The following is an 18,571-nucleotide window of genomic DNA, read 5'->3' on the forward strand; positions in this document are numbered from 1 at the left end:
TAAGAATCATAAGGTACAACACTTAATGATAGTCACAGGGTTCAAATAAGCAATCGAATCATACTAGGAAGCAATCAATACCGAGAAACAAAAGCACTTTCCCTCTCCCTTATTTGCGGGGGGGGGGGGGTCTCAGCTGGACCAGCCCAATGCAGTGCAAGAGCAATGGATCTAGACGGGCAGAGGGAGCCTACGCTCGCTTCTTCGAGGCAAGAGCTACCGCCGCTCAACTTCGCCCTCCGCGGGCGCAGGGAGCGATTTATAGCCACGGCGCCGGGCCAAGCGGCTGAAGCTCTTTCTTCCACCGGGTCAATTCGAATCCACGCTACTTTTTTTTTTTCCCCTCCCTTCTTTCCCCCAGCCGATTTTCCGCCCACCTTATCCCGCGCTCCAGCTGTTCGGGTTTGAGTCCCTCCCTCGGTCACCCCGTGGATTGGGCGAGCGCAGGAAGCAGGCCGAACCGGATTCGCTTTCGCGGCTAGAAAAACCGACCAGGCACAGATGGGCCCGGTTTGGTCGATTCCGGATTGGAGCGGGTGCTTAACGGGTCGCGATCGTCATCTCGCGGGGGGCTGAGCTCGGGTTCCTCCCCTTTCTTTAGAGTCCCTCCAGCCGCGCCGCCAGCACCATGGCCGAGGTGCCCCCCGTGGTGCGGATCAAGGTCTCCCTCAAGATCCAGCCGAATGACGGCCCCGTCTACTTCAAGGTGGACGGCCAGAGGTTCGGTCAGAACCGCACCATCAAATTGCTGACGGGGGCCAAATACAAGGTCGAGGTGGCCCTGAAGCCGGGGACCATCCACGCCACGTAAGTGCGCATCCCTCGCCTTCCCCGCCAGCCGCTTCTCTCTTCCTCGGAATCCGCCCGCCCTGATTTATAGAGCGCCGAGATTTATTGCTGGCGAGCGGATGGGCAGGCGCTTCCATTTTCCCGCCGTGGGATTTGCAGCTTCTTTCTGTTAGCCGGTTTTGGACAATTTCTAGCTCCTTTCTTCTCCCCCCCCCCACCCCCCTTCACTAAACAACCCCGGCAAGCAGCCGTAGTGCGGGAGATCGAACACACCCATCCGGGCTCCCGGCTTCTCGGAGAGCGATAAGGCTCGGAGAAACGCCCTAGTCGCGCCCTGCTAGGTGCAACCATATAGCATAGGCGGAGGGGAAAGCAATTAGGTGACCTAGGCCTAAGCCTGCAATTATCTTTAGGGCTTTAGGCCGGGGACGAGAAAATAAGAGACAGCTGCAAGAAACGCCGAGCAGAACGGTGGTAGACCTGAATGAATGCGGGGAAGCCGGTTAATGGGCGAAAGCTTTCCAAGTCTGGTTACATAACGGTCTGCCGGCTCACCCAGCCTCTTCTCTGTTGGGTGCGGCTTTCCGTTGGGGACATTACCAGGTTTCGTCTGTGACCAATTTCTATTATTTAGAATACAGTCGCCCTGCGGTATCTTTTCAGCCTCTTGAGATCAGTAAGTTCATGGCTTGTATTAAAAGGATAGATTATACAGCTATGCTGTATTTGGGGATATGGTAAGATGTGGCCCAGTTTCCCAAGGCTCCCGTTTTTAAGCATTGGGGTGGGAGGGTGCCTTTCAGATGTTGTAGCTAAAAGTCCCATGTTCCTTTGCAACTGATGGTGCTGGAAGAGGTTGCTGTTTGGAAGTCACAAGGTTGCTTGCCTATTCTAGGTGAAGAGGAGTGCAACAGTAAAGGCTGTAGCCTGGAAGTGTACATCAGAGGTGGTATTCAGCAGGTTCTGACCAGTTCTGGAGAACCGGTAGTGGAAATTTTGAGTAGTTCAAAGAACCAGTAGTAAAAATGCTGACTGGCCCTGCCCCCATCTTTTCTCTGCCTCCCAAGTCCCAGCTGATTGGGAGGAAATGGGGATTTTGCAGTAACCTTCCCCTGGAGTGGGGAGGGAATGGAGATTTTACAGTATCCTTCCCCTGCCATGTCCACCAAGCCATGCCATGCCCATGCCACACCCACAGAACCGGTAGTAAAAAATTTTGAAACCCACCACTGGTGTACATGTGCTTTACATGCAGAGTATTTCCAGGTAAAGCTAGGAAAATTCTCTTTTCTGAATATTTGGAGACCTGATGCCATGTATGAGATCTGGGATCTGAGGACATGGGGGCATCTTGCTTTGTAGTAAAAGGGCAATGCACAGGTTTGCTATAAATGATCATGTGCCAGTTGAGGCAACTTCTGTCTTCAGATAAAATATTCAAATTGAATTGCTGAATTGATTTGATGTATTGGATAAGCTTGAACACTTTTAGTCTATAATTTAGCAATTTCGTACAGCTGTGCACATGCTTCCTCTTTATTGAATCTTTATTTAAATTGTTGGAGCTGGGTGATTCACATCCTCCTAATTTAAGCTATGTAAGTGTTTTGTTGTATCTTGCATTTCTCTGTCTTTTGAACTAGCAACATCCAAGATTTCTAAGTCCTTACAATTTTCTTTGAGCATGCTATTTTCCTTATTTCAATTGTCTTTAATTTAGATTAGTGTTATTTAAGCGATGGCGGAATCAGCATTATGGATTTTAGTCAAAAGAGATTCAGACAGACTTTAAAGCATTATCTTTCCTTCCTGCCCCCTTTCCATGGCAGTACGTAACCATTTTCCACATGTTTCCACATCAGATTTTTCTCCCTGATGATCTATTCCTAACCTGGTATTTATGACTTCCCATGGTAGAAGATGCTGGAGGCAGATGATCACTTCAGTGACAATAGCAAAGGCATCAATTCTTATTGCATGGGAGAAGGCAGTGGATAGACCACATGGATAGAAAATCATTATCACAGTTTAATTTTTTTTTAAAAAAATTCTCATCTCAAAACAATGGGAGTACTAACAGATCTAACAGTCATTAAGTACTAACAGATATTAAGATTACCAAACTCTGTTTCAGGACAATGGGAATAGGTGGAGTCAATGTGCCCCTTGAAGAGACAGCAAGAGAACCACAGCTTGTTACTTACACTGGCATCTATGACACAGAAGGAGTTCCTCATACCAAAAGTGGGGAAAGACAACCTATACAAGTCAACCTACAGGTAGTGTATATCTCTGAAAGGAGGGTGGAGGAGGAGAAGGATGAAAAATAAATGGAATGAAGTTAGTAGAAAGAAGAGTGAAAACGGTAAACTGTATGATACGTGAAATAGATTTGATCATATTCATTTTTATGGTAATGAGCTGCGCTTGGGCTGCGTACACGTTTTCAGATTTTTATATTTGTCTTTTTCCCTGCTTCCAAAAGAAGCAAACTAATTTTGTGGTCAGCTGCAGTGGTGGGTTGCCCCTGGTTCAGAATGGTTCGCAAGAACTGGTAGTAAAACTGGCGGGAGGCTCCGCCCTCTGATCCCGATGTCATCAGGAAGCTTCTGTGCGTGCACGCGGCCCTGTTGCAAACCGGTAGTAGAGGTAAGTAGAACCCACCCCTGGTCAGCTGTTATAGAAAAGAAAGCCCTAACTACAATGTAGTTTGCTTCCTGACCCTAAGATTGTTCTGACTACTACTTGCTACTCGAAAGGAGGTTTCTTCCCAGAATGCACAACCTTTATTTCAGATGATGTCCTGTCTGATTTCTTCTGACAATGAATTTTCATCTTTTAAGCATTTGTGAAGGTTGCAGCTATAACTACAACTCACCTTTACTTTGCCAAGCCTATAGCCTCAAAGTACGTCCTTGATTAAAATATCAGAAATTGAAACGGTGAATGAGGCAAGAATAGAGGTCATTAGCTTGGAAGAGTGATGATCAGAACTGGATGCACTCATCTCTGACTTGAAAAATTCCTCTTATCTATTTCAATTGAGGAGTGGGAAGTTCAGCATCCCATGTCTTGATAAAAAACAAAGATGCACCACCTGAAGGACCATGGCTGCACACAATCCCAAAAGCTTTGGATTTATCCCAGAGGAAAGAATTTGTTCCTTGTCAATAGCCCCATCTTCAGGGTTTTTTTTTTCTGGTCCAATGTACTTCTGGGAATATGTGACAGTTTTCAACTGGGAAAAAAATTGTTCATCCCTAGTATGCTATATTTAGATCTGCAAAATGTTGGTACTTTAAGGGTAGAGGTCTATGTTAGGTTACTTCCCTATTTTATACTTTTTTCTGCCAAGGATCATTAAATCAGATAAAACTGTCCCCTTAAGGAAGTTTCTAGAATCTTCTAAATAAGTTTTCGCATTACCATCATGTGAGCAATTACAAGCAGTCATATTCCTGGAAAGACTTCCAGTGTGTCTTCTACTTCATGTGAGCTTTTATTCATTTATAGTCATTTTAATTAAAATATGCAGGGGAAATGGACTTTCATAGCAAAGCACAATCCTCTAGTATCCTCTATTCTGAAGAATGCCTTTGGGCTTCACATAAGTTTGATAGGTATTCTTAGAAAGTAGGGGGGGAAGGGGGTTTAGTAATGTATTTGAGAGAATGCTGGCCAGCTAAGCAAAAAAAGAAAGAAAGAAAGAAAGAAAGAAAGAAAGAAAGCTAGGGAGATAGACAGCAGAATGGATGGCCAGAAATGGTCTGGAATAACTTCTCCCAACTTACCTTCCTGGTAAATTAATGCTTTCTGCCTATGTTATTATTTGTCAGAGTGCCCATCAGATCCTCATCTATGTCTAACATCCCAAAATAATTAGTAATCTATTCTTTGTTATTGCATCATCCTCATCAAAGTTCATGACAAGAGTGGGCAGCCTATGGTTCTAGAGTCACCTGTACCCCACCCTCCCAACCTCCTGCTTTTGAAATCTCTGGCAATGATTTCTGAAAAGTCACAGTTGCTTGCCATTTTGAATTAACAAATATATGGAAACTCTGAAGTAAGCAGTTAAAAAAGCAAAGAACCACTCCCAAATCCCAGATTGGCTTATGTGTCTCATGTGATACCACCCCCTCTAAATTTGGGAACCTTTAAAAATATTAAATGTGTCTCTTATCTATTTCAGTTTATGAACTTAAAGCAGTAAACCTAAGTTTACTTAAGTAAACTTTCAAAAGTTTTAACAACCATTCCTAGAGATCAGTGTGTTTTACATGGGAATCTGATGCTTAGCTCTTCATAAGATTTTCCCACAGGGTTAGATGGGAGAGACCATTAAAATAACATTGGTGCTACAAGGTCATTCTTCTCTCACTAAGCTTAAGTGGTCAACAGTATCATTGTCATGTCATCTGCTAAAATCTACCTGTGGTTTGGATCTTTCTACTCTTGAAACACATTTGAAATCAATGACTCTGCAAATGGAAAGCATATCTAATGCCAGGGCTGCATTTTCAAAAGCATGAGGTTCCAGGATAAAGGTGAAAATCGATTCCAGATAGAAGCTACATTTGATTTGGTGAAATTAAAATTCAAACTTAAAAAAATATACATGAAGTACAGCTCATATGATTATTCTATATGTTTAAGAACTTTTCCCTTTGACTAAATTAACAATTACGATTTTAAAACAATACTGAAGGTCCCTTTGATACCACTCCATAAATTTTGGGGCCAGAAATATGTTGTATCGCTTTGCACTTTATAAACTAATATTCAGCAAATATTTGTGTCTGATATATGAGACATAGAAGCTTCTGATTCTGAGTTGACTCAGAAGTCATGGAAAGGAGTTTTATAATAAATCACTCCATTGGAAAAATTGAAATACATACAGATGAGCAAAATCACAAACGCTGGGCTGAAATTCTGACGAAGATTAGCTATCATCAGTAACGTGACCAAATGTTTTTTGCAGTGTTTCTTTAAATTGAGTTCTTTTCAAAATCTCTTGACTTCCAATATAATTTGACAATCATGCTTTATGGGAAGAGTGATAGCAGTGCGGCCTTCTGTCCCAGCAGTGGGATAGATGCAACGTGCTACCCAACACAGCCTGACCTCTTTTTTGTTCATTGGATTTCCCACCTTTTCTCCATCTTTACCTATTTCTTGCCATATTTCCCTTTGTTGAACGTCTCTCTCCTCTCTCATATACTAAATTCCCCAACTATTATCTATTCTTGCCCCACACTTTCCTTCACTGCTTTTTTTTTCTTTATGTACCACTTCCTTGTGCGGTTTCTCCCTTCATTCTACTTTGCCTGCACTGCTTTTCCCAGCTCCCTTCCCTCCCTCTCCTCCCCCTCCCTCTCCTCTTCATACTCCTTTCACCATTCTTCTCAGTTTATGACCATATTATTTATTTCATTAACATAGAGACTTACTGCAGCTCTACATTAACTGAACAGAACTAAGACTTAAATATATTTCTTAAATATATTTCTGAAGAAAGATAATTTCTGGCGATCCCAAAGGTGCTTTTTCAAGAGGCAACTGGACTTTCTGGATTAGCTAAAAGAATGCAAATGACCAGCTGTCTGCAAGGATTATAAATTCTTCCATTCCCCACCATCCAGTCAGAACTGAAGAAGCTTCTTGGATGAGAAGCGAAACGTCTTCAAAAGAAAAAACCAGAAAGTCCAGTTGCCTCTTGAAAAAGCACCTTTGGGACAACCATACCTGGATGACTGAGAATCTCCATAGACAATATCTGGCAATGCCTTCCCTTGTTTACCTTTAATAGTACATATACTCACAGACAAGAATTTTATTCCAATCGTTAAAGAAAACTTTAATTCCTTAAGTTTGTGTATATCTGCTCTATGGGGAAAATAGAACAATCCTTCACTCCAAATTTTTGGGAAGAGAGAGAGGAACTTGCTTGATACAGAAAGAAAGTAGTTGGCAAAGATCAGCTCATTTTTGCCCTTTCAGCAGAAATGTTGCTCTGAATAAAACTGCTGATCTCTTGCAAATCTAGATCCAAACTAATGAACTAACTGTTCATTGGCAGTTATGCTACAATCTGAGGCAGATTTATTAGGCAGTAAAATATTTAGCCTCTTCCAGATGTGAACAGATTACACCGATACATATCTATTTTGAGAGAGAGGGCTTTACTCCTTGCTATGCAACACACTATGGATTTTATGGCCTCTTGTATGGTTTGGTTGGTCATGTCAATATATATAAAGAGGAAATGCTGCTCTGGTGAAACAATGAGATGAGTTTGTACTTTTTCTCCAGGTCACTGACATAGGTGCTTTTGAAACAGTTTGGCAAGTCAAATTCTACAATTATCACAAGCGAGACCATTGCCAATGGGGAAACAGCTTTGGCTGCATCGAGTATGAATGCAAACCCAATGAAACGCGCAGCCTCATGTGGATCAATAAGGAGAACTTCTTCTGAAGTGAGGCAACTCTGTCTGGACAATTGCTTGGTGAAATAACTGATCTTCAAACCAGTGTAAAGCCTTACTCAGGCCCTCGGTTTTAAATGTTTTTGTGGAATAAACCGGATTCCTCCCTTTCCCCACCTCACAACACGTTTGCTTGCAAATAAGTTTCCTTTGAAGCTGACGAGACTTGCTTCCAAGTGAGTAGGTTGTAAATGGTGGTCATAAGAAATGAGTGTTGCTGGAAAGATGGCTCCTGCTCCCTCCTTAAATGTGAATGGCTCCTCACCTGCACTGGGGTGAATGGGCAAAAGGTGATATTGCAATATCCACTAGGCTCTAGAAGCTCTCTTTCCATAATCCTCCTGAGATGTAGTTTGTGACACCCCCAAATCATTGTTTTAGAATGTTATCTGATACATGGTAATAACAGTTTCTCTATTTTTGTGTTCAGTCTGGTTCTCATTCATGCTAGCAAGTGTTGTGAAATGCAGCTTCACTGCTGCCACTGTGCGCTGAAATGTCAGGATACCTTCTCCTTTCTACTAATGCTTTTCCAGGACTGAGGAAGTTACTGGACTATGACTCTTAGCACTCCATGCTAATTGGGTTTTTGGTTGTTCTGACTCTCCAATCTTTTCCTCTGGTACAGATTACAGCGCACAGTGCTTATTTCAGGTGACGGGGCATTTAATAAGATTATTATCTGCTCATTTTTTTTTTTTTGCTTTTCACAGCGAAGGTTTAGGATTGCTGAATATTACATAACGAGTAAGTTTTCACCTATCAAACCATAAGCAGTGATGGGATTCTTGAAATTATGCAAAATATCAATGGTTTTAAATTGCATCATATTTCTCATAATAATTGTATCCACTACAATTAAATATATCCTAATGTTGCATATCAAAGCCCACAAGTTTTCAGATTACCTGTCCAGCGATATTTTTTAAGGAAAAACGAAATTAATTTGCTACAAGTAACATTTGAGCTGCAGCAGTTCAGATATTTCAGGTTAAACATGATTTTACCAGGATGCTCTCCAAGTAAAAAGAAAGCTGTTTGTATATAAGCTTGTGCAGGATTCTGGAATCTGGTGCTATACCCTATAATAAACCTGTTTACAAATCTGTGGCAAATGAGAAGCACATTGTTTATCTCTTATGAATTTCAGATGAATGTTGCTTCTTTTACAAAGTACAACTGGATTAATAGGAGGAGGTTGTGTTGATGCTACTTTGCATATTAGTGTATTTGTGCCATTCATGAGAACAATCTGTAAAGTGATACAGCTTTTGATCTTTGTAATAAATGAGTTGGAAACCTGTGTCGCTTATTTAGCATTCTTGGAATAATAATTTACTTCTGCCAATTCGGTAAGCAACAGAAAATTTGCCATGCAAAAGTAGGGAGAGGATGCTGGAACTGGTACGTTTCCTCAGTTTCTCAGTGTGAGCCAGATCCATAACTAGAATCAGAAGCAGGGCCTCGCCATCTAACTTGAACATAAGGGCTAGATGATATTGAGAAAGTTAGCCTTTTAAATGATTCATAGTCATAGTTTTTTGACAATGGTATGGAAGTAGATTGCTATTGCTTGTCTTGGGATACATGGGTATTGCTTACTTAAATACCTAGTTCAGCTTTTCCAAACTAATTTGCTTCAGGAGAATTGGTGAATGATCCCCAAAATTCAGATATCTACAGGTAGTCTTTGATTTACACTTAGGGTTTTATGATGGTTGCAGTGTCCTGGTGTCACGTGATCACCTTTTGCAACTTTCTGACAAGCCAAGTCAATGGGGAAACCAGATTCACTTAACAAGCGTATTACTGATTTAATAACAATAGTGATTCACTTTTATTATAAATTAAAAGAATAGAAGCCAATACAAGCTACAAAAATACAAACTGAAAAATGTAAAAGAAAGAAAAGTGGAAAAAAGAGTTCCCCCTACATCATAGCAAGTAAAGACAATCTTAATAGCTCTAACATAGCTCATCTATTGATTTTAAAAAAACAAATCCAACTTCTTTGTCACCAAAAGCCACTCAGGGAAACCAGATGTAAATATTTTTCTCTTTTAGCCCTCATCAAATAAACCAGGTTCCCTAGGTTTTTAAAGTATCTTTTAAACCCTTCAAAAAGAGCCTCAGAATTAGTTTCTGTTCATCTGTTTCAAACAGTATTTTTTTCAGAACTTTAGCAGATTTCTTTTGTATATCCGATTAGATTGTGTTTCTCACTTTTAATAAAGTCCTTCCAAACCTTAACAGAGCTCTTTTGTATATAAAAAAATATCTAAATCAGTTTCCTGGTTCAATATTTGTATCTCCTTTTGGGAATAAATCATCAGTTCCATTTGTTAGGCCCATATCTTCTTCCATATCTTTCTCATTACTTTTTACATTTAAGTCCCCCCTTAAAAATAATTTCAAAATCATCTGCTGAACTTTTAATTTCATTATAACAAGCTTTGTTAATCTTATCAAGAAGTGATATCTATTTTGCTAAAAAAAAAAACGTGGCAGACAAACCAAATTTGTAAAAGATTTTTGCTTCATTTTCTTAATCCACTAGCTCCCTCTAGTGTTCAACCTTCAAGATTCCCTTATCATGAAAACATTCAAAACAATCGCCATTTTCCCATGTTAATTTTTTTTCTAATTAACCCAAAACTGCATAATTATAAATTAAAATTTTAACTTTATTATTAAACTTTATAAATCCATATTCCAAGCACTCTTGCTGTTTAATGCATAAAGTAATATTTTTCAAAAACATTTAAAAACTAAGTTCTTTTTCTAAGGAGAAGGTGACTCTATTAATTAATACAGTATAATTCACTGTTCTGAAGGGTCTTAATCCTTTTAAGACAGCAGAAAAAAATCCAATATGATTGAGAAGTAAGGTGTGGTCAAGCCTATGATTCTTTAAAAAGCTACATTAATTATTATGAGCAAAGATAATTCCTCCATCAACTCCCAGCTACCTGCAGGCAAACCCCAAAATGATAATTCCTGTGGTTTACTCAAGAGGAAGGCTGTGCAGTTATTTGGGCTATCTCGATTGCTTCTTAATCCAGAGAACATTTTGGCAGCCAGGATGCCTTCCCATTACAACAAGGGATGTTTTAGCTCGCCAGAGCTCTTAATCAAACACTTTATGTTTTCATAGCATCTAATGGATTAATGAGTTCATTGTGAAGCACAGCTACTGCAGTAGTTTTGGTTTTTGTGTGTGTTCATCAATGCAGTGAGGAGCTGAACAACTTTTTCGCATACCTGCTTCCAGCATGACATGGAACTAAATTAAACATTGTGTTCTAAATTTATACCGTGTGTTAGAGCTGTGCACAATTTCCAAGTCACCTTGGAAGAGGTGCTTTGGAATGTGCCAGAGCACAAATACGGCACCTGACTCTTTAAAGCAGTTGCAATGGGGAATAGGAATAGGCTAGAGCAGGACTGCCAAACTTGTGGGCCGGATGCGTCACGCAGTGGCCATGCCCATGCCCCATTAAGTGAAGGGGAGGGGGAGAGTCCAGATATGTCATGTGACGCTGCTGTGATGACGTGAGTTTGATACCCCTGGGCTAGAGGAAGAGATTGCATAGAATATATATTGCCAGTTTGGTGTTGTGGTTAAGGCACCCTGCTTGAAACAGGAGCTGTGAATTCCAGCCTCACCTTAGGCACAGAAGCAGCTGAATAAATTTGGGCCAATCATTCACTCTCAGCCCTAGGCAAATCACTTTGAAAGTTTTTCCAAGGAAACTACAGGGAGTGGTACGGGCAGTTGCCAGAAATCAACACTGGTATCAAAGTGTGTGTGTGTGTGTGTGTGTGATCAGTGAATGAGTAGAGAAGTATAGAATTTCTTGGCATTCCATCATAATGTGGAATCTCCCATGAGATAAGTCCAATAGTATTAGTTCGGAGGGAATCTTTCATAAATCTTAACTATTGAACTATGCAAAGATTATCATCTTGAAAACATAGTATGTTTACTATGACATAATTTCTCATCCCTTACCCTGGTCATGTCCATTATACTATTTTATGTGCAAAGTTGCACCTTAGACCCCCAATATGAAGAAAATAATGGCAAAAACCTGATTGGAGTCATGCTAAAATAATCATAGTAGAAATCTGGTGGCCCAGCCTGATTATTATATTATAGCTGAATTATTATATTATAGCTAAATTATTATAGCTGAAACACATTTCCCACACATAGTGGGAAATCAGATTTTTCCAGCCCAGGTGTAGTAACTATTCTATTTACCAGGGGATGTCTTATTTTGGGGGAAACAGGGTAATAGTATGAGGAGTCCTTGCTGATCTCTGAGCTTGGTTATTTGCAGATGTTTCATTACCCATCTAGGAATCATTATTATGTTACCTAGTCAGGTAATGAAATGACTGCAGGCAAACAAGCAAAGCTCAGAGAGCACCAAGGACCCCACAGTTCAATCTTGATCTACATATATTCTCTTACACTGAAGGCTAGTATGCTCAAGCGCAACAGTGATTCTTTTGCATTTTTACTTCCCTGTCCAAAGAAAATCCACCCTTGTTCTTCCTCTTCCTTTCTTTCCTTCCACCTTTCCCAGGATTAGGTCTCAGGAGAGCGAGGTCTATGCACAGTATACCTAAGGATGATAAATTGAGCTTGGTTATTTGTGTCTTTAAGTAAAAAAATCTGGATTGATTTGTTTGATATTAATCTGGGGTTGTTGTTTTTTTGTCTATTCATGGTACTCTCAGAAGTCTTTTCCAACTCCAAAGTTAAAAAAACTGTTAATATTATATCCTGCTTCTTCAAAGTCCAATTTTCACTTTTATAGAGTGTCCTAGGAAAATTACCTGCACAGTTGCACATTCTAATTTTTTGAGGTATAAACAGATGCTGGCATTTGAATAATTTTTCCAAGGCCCTCATTGCTATTTTGCAGAGTGCTAGTCAGTGATGTGAATGGGGGCACAAATGGCTTAGTGGTTAAAGATGCTGAGCTTGTCAGCTGGAAAGTTGATGGCCTGGGTTTGAGACCTGAGTGCCATGCAATGGGGTGAGCTCCCGTTACTTACCCCAACTCCTGCCCACCTAGCATTTTCAAAACATGTAAATCAGTGGTGGGTTCCTCCCAGTTCGGCCCGGTTCCCCCAAGCCAGTAGCGGTGACAATATGATGTCACCGAACCGGTTCTGCCCCCCCAACCCCCCCGCGTTGTTACCTTTTATTTGGCCCCACCCCCAATCTATTGCTGCCTCCTGAGTCCCAGCTGATGGCTAGAGGAAAAAAACTGTTTAAACTCTTGCCGCGGGGCTTCAAAGGGCCCCCTACAGCTGATCAGTGTTAATAGAAAACAAATGAGTAGACCGGTGCCTGCCAAAATACATGATTAGATCAGTGCCTGCAAAAATAAATGGGTAGATTGGTACAGCTCTGCAAGCAGTTAAAAGCCTGGTAGACCAGTACCTCTGCTAAATCCTAAATAATTGTCACATGACCATCAAGCCACGCCCACAAAATAAGCCATGCCCACAGAACCGGTAGTAAAAATATTTAGAACCCACCCCTGATGCAAATGCGAGTAAATTAGGGTAACAGCATTCTGTGTCCATCAGCGTATAGCCATACTGGCCACATGACCACGGAAGTGTCTTCAAACAATGCTGGCTCCCTCAGCCAAGAAACAGAGATAAACACTGTACCCTAGAGTTGGACACAAGTAGACAGGAAAACCTACTCTATGGTTATTCCTTGATTGCTGTTCATTTACTGTTGTTAATTGGTTGTAAAGACAAAAACTATGTACCACTTCAATATCCTTGCTGTCAATTTTAAGGCTCTTCCTTAATCTTCCTTATATTTAACTATACTATTTTTTAAACTGTGCTCGAGGTTGTTGGTTTTTTTTTTACAAGAGCTTGTACATCATTTGCATTTTTGGCCTTCAGAATAGCGTCATCAGCATAATGCAGATTGCCAATGTTTCTTCTTGCAGTTTTAAAATCATGCTCATTTTCTTCCAATCCAGCTTCCCTCAACATGTATTCCATGTATAGATTGAATAAATAAGGGAAGAGTATACATCTTTGCCTCACTCCTTTTCCAATCTGGATTCAGACTGTTTTCCATGTTCTCTTTATACTGTGGCTTTCTGATATGCATATAAGTTTCACATGGGAACAATAAAAAGTTGTGGAATTCCTATTTTTTCTAAGCATTTCAAAACTTGAAACAATCAACACAATTAAAGACCTTTCCATTCTCAATGAAGCACATACTGTTTGACTTCTGACATCTCAATTTGCTGAAGCCCAAGATATGAATTTGTAGTCATTTAATTTCATATTACCTTGCGTTGAGCTTTCTTGTGACCATACTTCTTATGTTCCATGTTCCCACTGTAATTCTGTATTTGCAATTTTGGGTTTTCTTTTCCTGTATGGCAACATCCTAGAGCTTTTAATGTAGCCATGTCATAAGCTCCATTAGCATTCCAAAATATCCTGTGTTCTTCCTCATTAGCAGTTGAGTGCTATCCAACCTGAGGGGCCCATTGTACAGTACTATATCTTAAATCATGTTATATTTTCTATCCACGTGGTTTTCTTGGTAAAATACAGGAATGCCTTATCCTATGCAGCATGAAATTATGCCTTTACCATTGCCACTAAACCGATCTGCCTCCAGCATCTTCCTATGTTGCTATTGCCTGCTGTTTTAGCTGGGCAGCATCAATTTTCACCCAACTTCTCTACCAGCCCACACAATAGCAATAGCAATAGCACTTAGACTTATATACTGCTTCACAGTGCTTTTTACAGCCCTCTCTAAGTGGTTTATTGAGTCAGCATATTTCCCCCAACAATCTGGGTCCTCATTTTAGCCACCTTGGAAGGATGGAAGGCTGAGTCAACCTTGAGACTGGTGGAACTTGAACTGCTGGCAATCAGCAGTCAGCAGAGGTAGCCTGCAGTACTGCACTCTAACCACTGTACCACCATGCACCACAATGCACACACATTCTTAAGTACTCTCATCTCTTCAAATCAACTCAGGTTTCCTTGTTTACCCAGACACAACAATCCCTTTCCTGCAGAGATCATTGAAAAAGTTAAGTTTAAAACCGTCTTCTCCCATATTAGTATTGGAGAAGCTATCCATAGAGGATAACTGTGTTCTTACCTGCAGAGATTGTTGGATTAGGGAGGTTAGATGGGGATATTGGGATTTCCGGGGTTATTAGGATCTGAGTAGCCTGGGTCTAAAATACTTGAGGCAACCCATTCATTCAGATTACCTCGTTTGAACTTTCCAGGAAAAGGATACTCCAAAGAAGAGGTTTATGTAATTCTCCTGGCAAAAGTACAGAAGAAATTTGCTGTTAAATTCTTCTGTTTTTTTTTTAAACTTCCCAGGCTAGTTTATAAGCCTAAGGTTTCCTGGTGTTTCCCATCCAAGCAGTAACCAGATTTGATCCAGGTTAGACTTTTCAAGATCAGATTTGGTCTCAAAAGCTTGACATTGATATCTATGATTACATATACCATAAATATTGATATTGGTGATTATATATACCATATACCAAAAGTCAAATGGCCAAACCTTTTTCTAATTGCTTTATTTCTGGCAACCAAAGAAGACTTGAAGAATTTGAAGGGAAAAAAAATCAAAGGTCAACCTCAATTAAAAAGGTTTCTTAAATTTTATCAAACTATTTGTTTTAAACAAGCGGCTTGAATAATCTCCCCAAATTAACAAGTGGTTCATATGAACCTCCCTAAGCTCCTCCAGTGTTGAATGGCAATGACCCTTCTCAGGGAAACCAAGTTTTCCATAGTATCAATGGCTTATATCAAAACAATGAAAACCTCTTGTCAACTCGCGAAGCATTCCTGACCTTGCCAGCTACAATGCAAACTCCTCCATCTCTTTTCTTTATAGTGCAACACCACCACACATGCACACAAGGGGAAGAGATTGCATTATGATGTCACAACACTGAAAGGATTGGACCTTTCTCCTTCAACATTTAAAAGCAACTTCCCTACAGAAGTGAAGAGGCAAGTGCAATCCGGTTTTCAATCCATACTCAAGGACCACACATTTATCTTTCCAGTGCTGTAGTGTCAGCCATAATAAGAGCACACAGGATCCATTTATGCTGTCCAATTGCAAAATTCCACATAGTTATTTTTTATTTATTTACTACATTTTTACATGCCCCTCATATTAAGCAACTCAGGTAGCCTATATACTAAGTATATAGTTCAAAAGAATAGTTCAAAAAAATATTATCCTCTGAAAAGTTAAGCTTTTGTTGCACAATAATATTTATACAATCCACTATTTTCTCCCCAAAGCTGCTAAATATAGAACATTTTAGAAATATATATTTTAAAGAAGCATTATCTTTATTTCATCTCCAACAAAATGCTGTTTATGAGAGTCCTTTACTGCAGTATGCAAACTATAAAGCACTGTGAAGTGGCATATAAGTCTAAGGGCTATTGCTGTGGCTATAATGGAAGCCAATAAATTCTAAATATTTTTTGTTTTGTAAATCATAATCTGAGGTCCATTGACTCTCTTGAAGTTAAAACATTCTCCCATTGTAAACAATATAGGAATCTCTAATTCATTATTTCACATTTCTTAACATTTGCATATAAAATGAATTTAGGGATAACAAATATCTATAAAAGCTAATAGTAGGTTTCTTAGAGTTAAAGGGTTTAACAAGTTGTTCTAATGTCTCATGTGTCTCAGAAGCTGAAAATGCTGCTAATTCAAATAATGTTCTTAATCAATGTTGTAATTGTAAATATTGCTATTGGGTTATATCTGATAGATTATATTTAGCTCTTAACACAAAGTATATTAAAAATCATTTTCATCATTAGCAGTTGGTCCAAAGTCAATGTTCCCACTTCCAACCATTTTTTTCCATATCACCATCTTTTTCCCAATTTGTAAATTTGGGTTTCCCCATAAAATCAATTTGGCATGGGGAAAAGAGTTGATTCTTTTTTTTTATTAGACATTCCATTCCATAATTTCCTAACCAATATACCTTGTTTCCAGAGATACTAGAGTTTTAGTATGTTTGGATTCTAATATTGGCCACCCAAATTTATCTAAATTGTTGGCATCCAGCATTTAATAGTTGACAATAGGTAAGCATGATGATATAGATCCAGATTTGGAAAGCATCTATCTTTTGCATCAATACTGAAATAATAGTATAAGGCTTAGAAATTAAAAAAAATGTCATCTACAAATAAAACCAATTTCTGTTCAACTGAGTTACGTATTCCTTCAAGAGGACTATAACATTAAGGATATTAACTTGGCTTACTTTATTATGCTACGCTAAAGTTTGTTTAATTGGCTTATTGATTTGGGTAGGTTTTTCACAGGATGCTATGGCAAAACTAAACAAACAAAATGACAGCTTGTAGAATGTTGTTGTTGCACTGATTGCAAATAGAAAGCTTTAGGTACTATGCTGAAAGATAAAATAAACATTTAAGCAAAAACAAACAAACAAACAAACCTCTACAATGCTTATAAGTGAAAGGACAATTCAATGAAAGGCATGGCCTTTCAAAGCTATTAGGGTTGTAAACTAATATTACACAGCAAAAAATAGCTAACATTTACACAAGAACATCTCCACAAGAGGGAGCATTTCTATTACAAAGATTTATTTAGTTTCTTGTAATTCTGAGGTCACTTTAAAGTATCATACACAAGTCATACTCATTTGACAACACAACCTTTTTTTACTGGCAAATAACTTAATTTTTTTAGGCCCTACATAAAATGAGTGTATGGAAGGCTTTTATTCAACACACAGTAGCATGTCTAGAGATTTGTCAATCAAATCTTATCAAATCACTTTTCAAGTGCATTTCCCACATATTCCCATTGACGATCAGTTATTGCCTTTGTTGTTGGTCCTTTGAAAGCAAGTAATAGAAGGCCTTTGAAAGATACAAATGAAACTATTACAATAAGAACTGATGATTGTTTGAAAGCAGTATTCCAACACTAACTGAAAATAAGATAACATTTTTGGCTTTGGTTCTCTTACCTTCCAGTACATTAAAATTGGCAAAGAAATCTTCTTTTCTTTTTGTAAATGCCAGGATCACCATAAATAAAATTCAATTTTAAATATGTGTTTAAAGCACGTTTGTAAATGCAAATTCAGCTTGTCATGGACTTGCCAGTCCTACCATTTATTTAATGAGGAAGCCTAATCAGCTGCTTTGGTAGAAATGTCCATGGCAGCTGTTCTGAGAAATCCCTATGCGGGTGAACCATCTCTTCTCTATCTCAGATCTCGGTGATTCATAGCCAAGGGAACGCAAAGCTTCTAATGTTCTAATCATCTATTAATGAGTTTTTTGCATTCCCTTTTGGTCTACTTTCTATTACATACTCCTCTTGATAGTTTTAGTTAACTCTTAGCAATGGGACTGGGAATTATACCACTGGGACAGGTATACACCTGACATTTCAAGCAATAGAAATGACATAATAACCAAGTAAACATATTTTGCATGAGATACACCAGGAAACCACTTCCCCTCCTCCTTTATATATTGCAAATGGGGACACATTGGGCTGGATTCTGCAATATTCCATGCTTGATGGTTTCAGTGTTGCATTAAAGAAAATGCAATAGAAGGAAAAGGTAAGAACCATCATATGGCATTCAGTCTGGCAGCACTGCCACTGAAACCCCCTTTTTTTAATTGGTAAAATGAACTGGACCATATATGAGGTTGGACTCAGCCAAAGAATAAGATTGAAAAGATGTTGGAAGTTAACATCTTCTGCCAAGGAAATAAAGAAAAGTGTCCTTGAAGACCCATTCAAATATGGGAATGCATATTTATTAATTAGAGGAACATGAATGGCTTACCTTTAAAACCACAAATTACAAAGTCTTAACAAAAGACAGAATTCAGTTACCTTTGAATATTGATATACTTTCCTAAAGAACAGAGACCATGAGTTCCAGTTCCATCTTAGATACAAAGCTAGCTGGGTGACCTTGGGCCAGTCCCTCCCTCTCAACTCTAGGAGAAAGCCAAGGGCAAACCACTTCTGAATATCTTGCCAAGAAAACTGCAAAGACTAATCCAGGTAGTCACCAGGAGTCAATACTGACTCAAAGGTGTATGCACAGACACACAGGTATACACACACACACACACACACACAGAGAGAGAGAGAGAGAGAGAGAGAGAGAGAGAGAGAGGGAGGGAGGGAGGGAGGGAGGGAGGGAGGGA

The 18,571-nt window shown here is 39.3% G+C and overlaps 1 protein-coding gene across 1 annotated transcript; it reads left to right on the plus strand.

The window, feature by feature from the left end:
• The first annotated feature begins 420 nt into the window (after positions 1 to 420).
• CNRIP1 (cannabinoid receptor interacting protein 1) lies at positions 421 to 8,582 on the plus strand. The gene is made up of 3 exons (XM_070933069.1): positions 421 to 807; positions 2,924 to 3,068; positions 7,105 to 8,582. Exons 1-3 carry the CDS (start codon positions 629 to 631, stop codon positions 7,267 to 7,269), a joined length of 489 nt encoding a protein of 162 aa, XP_070789170.1. The 5' UTR covers positions 421 to 628; the 3' UTR covers positions 7,270 to 8,582.
• Positions 8,583 to 18,571: the final 9,989 nt, after the last annotated feature.

This window comes from Pituophis catenifer, unplaced genomic scaffold (genome assembly GCF_029215685.1).
Source record: "Pituophis catenifer annectens isolate HBS135680 unplaced genomic scaffold, rPitCat1.0.hap2 SCAF_1, whole genome shotgun sequence".
NCBI classification, from domain to species: Eukaryota; Metazoa; Chordata; class Lepidosauria; order Squamata; family Colubridae; genus Pituophis; species Pituophis catenifer.

Bases quoted from the DNA above. Each gene is read 5' to 3' on its own strand.
- CNRIP1 (XM_070933069.1), top strand. From the start codon at position 629: ATGGCCGAGGTGCCCCCCGTGGTGCGGATCAAGGTCTCCCTCAAGATC. The intron at 808-2,923 runs GTAAGTGCGCAT...ACTCTGTTTCAG, and splicing joins CCGGGGACCATCCACGCCAC to GACAATGGGAATAGGTGGAG. The intron at 3,069-7,104 runs GTAGTGTATATC...CTTTTTCTCCAG, and splicing joins CTATACAAGTCAACCTACAG to GTCACTGACATAGGTGCTTT.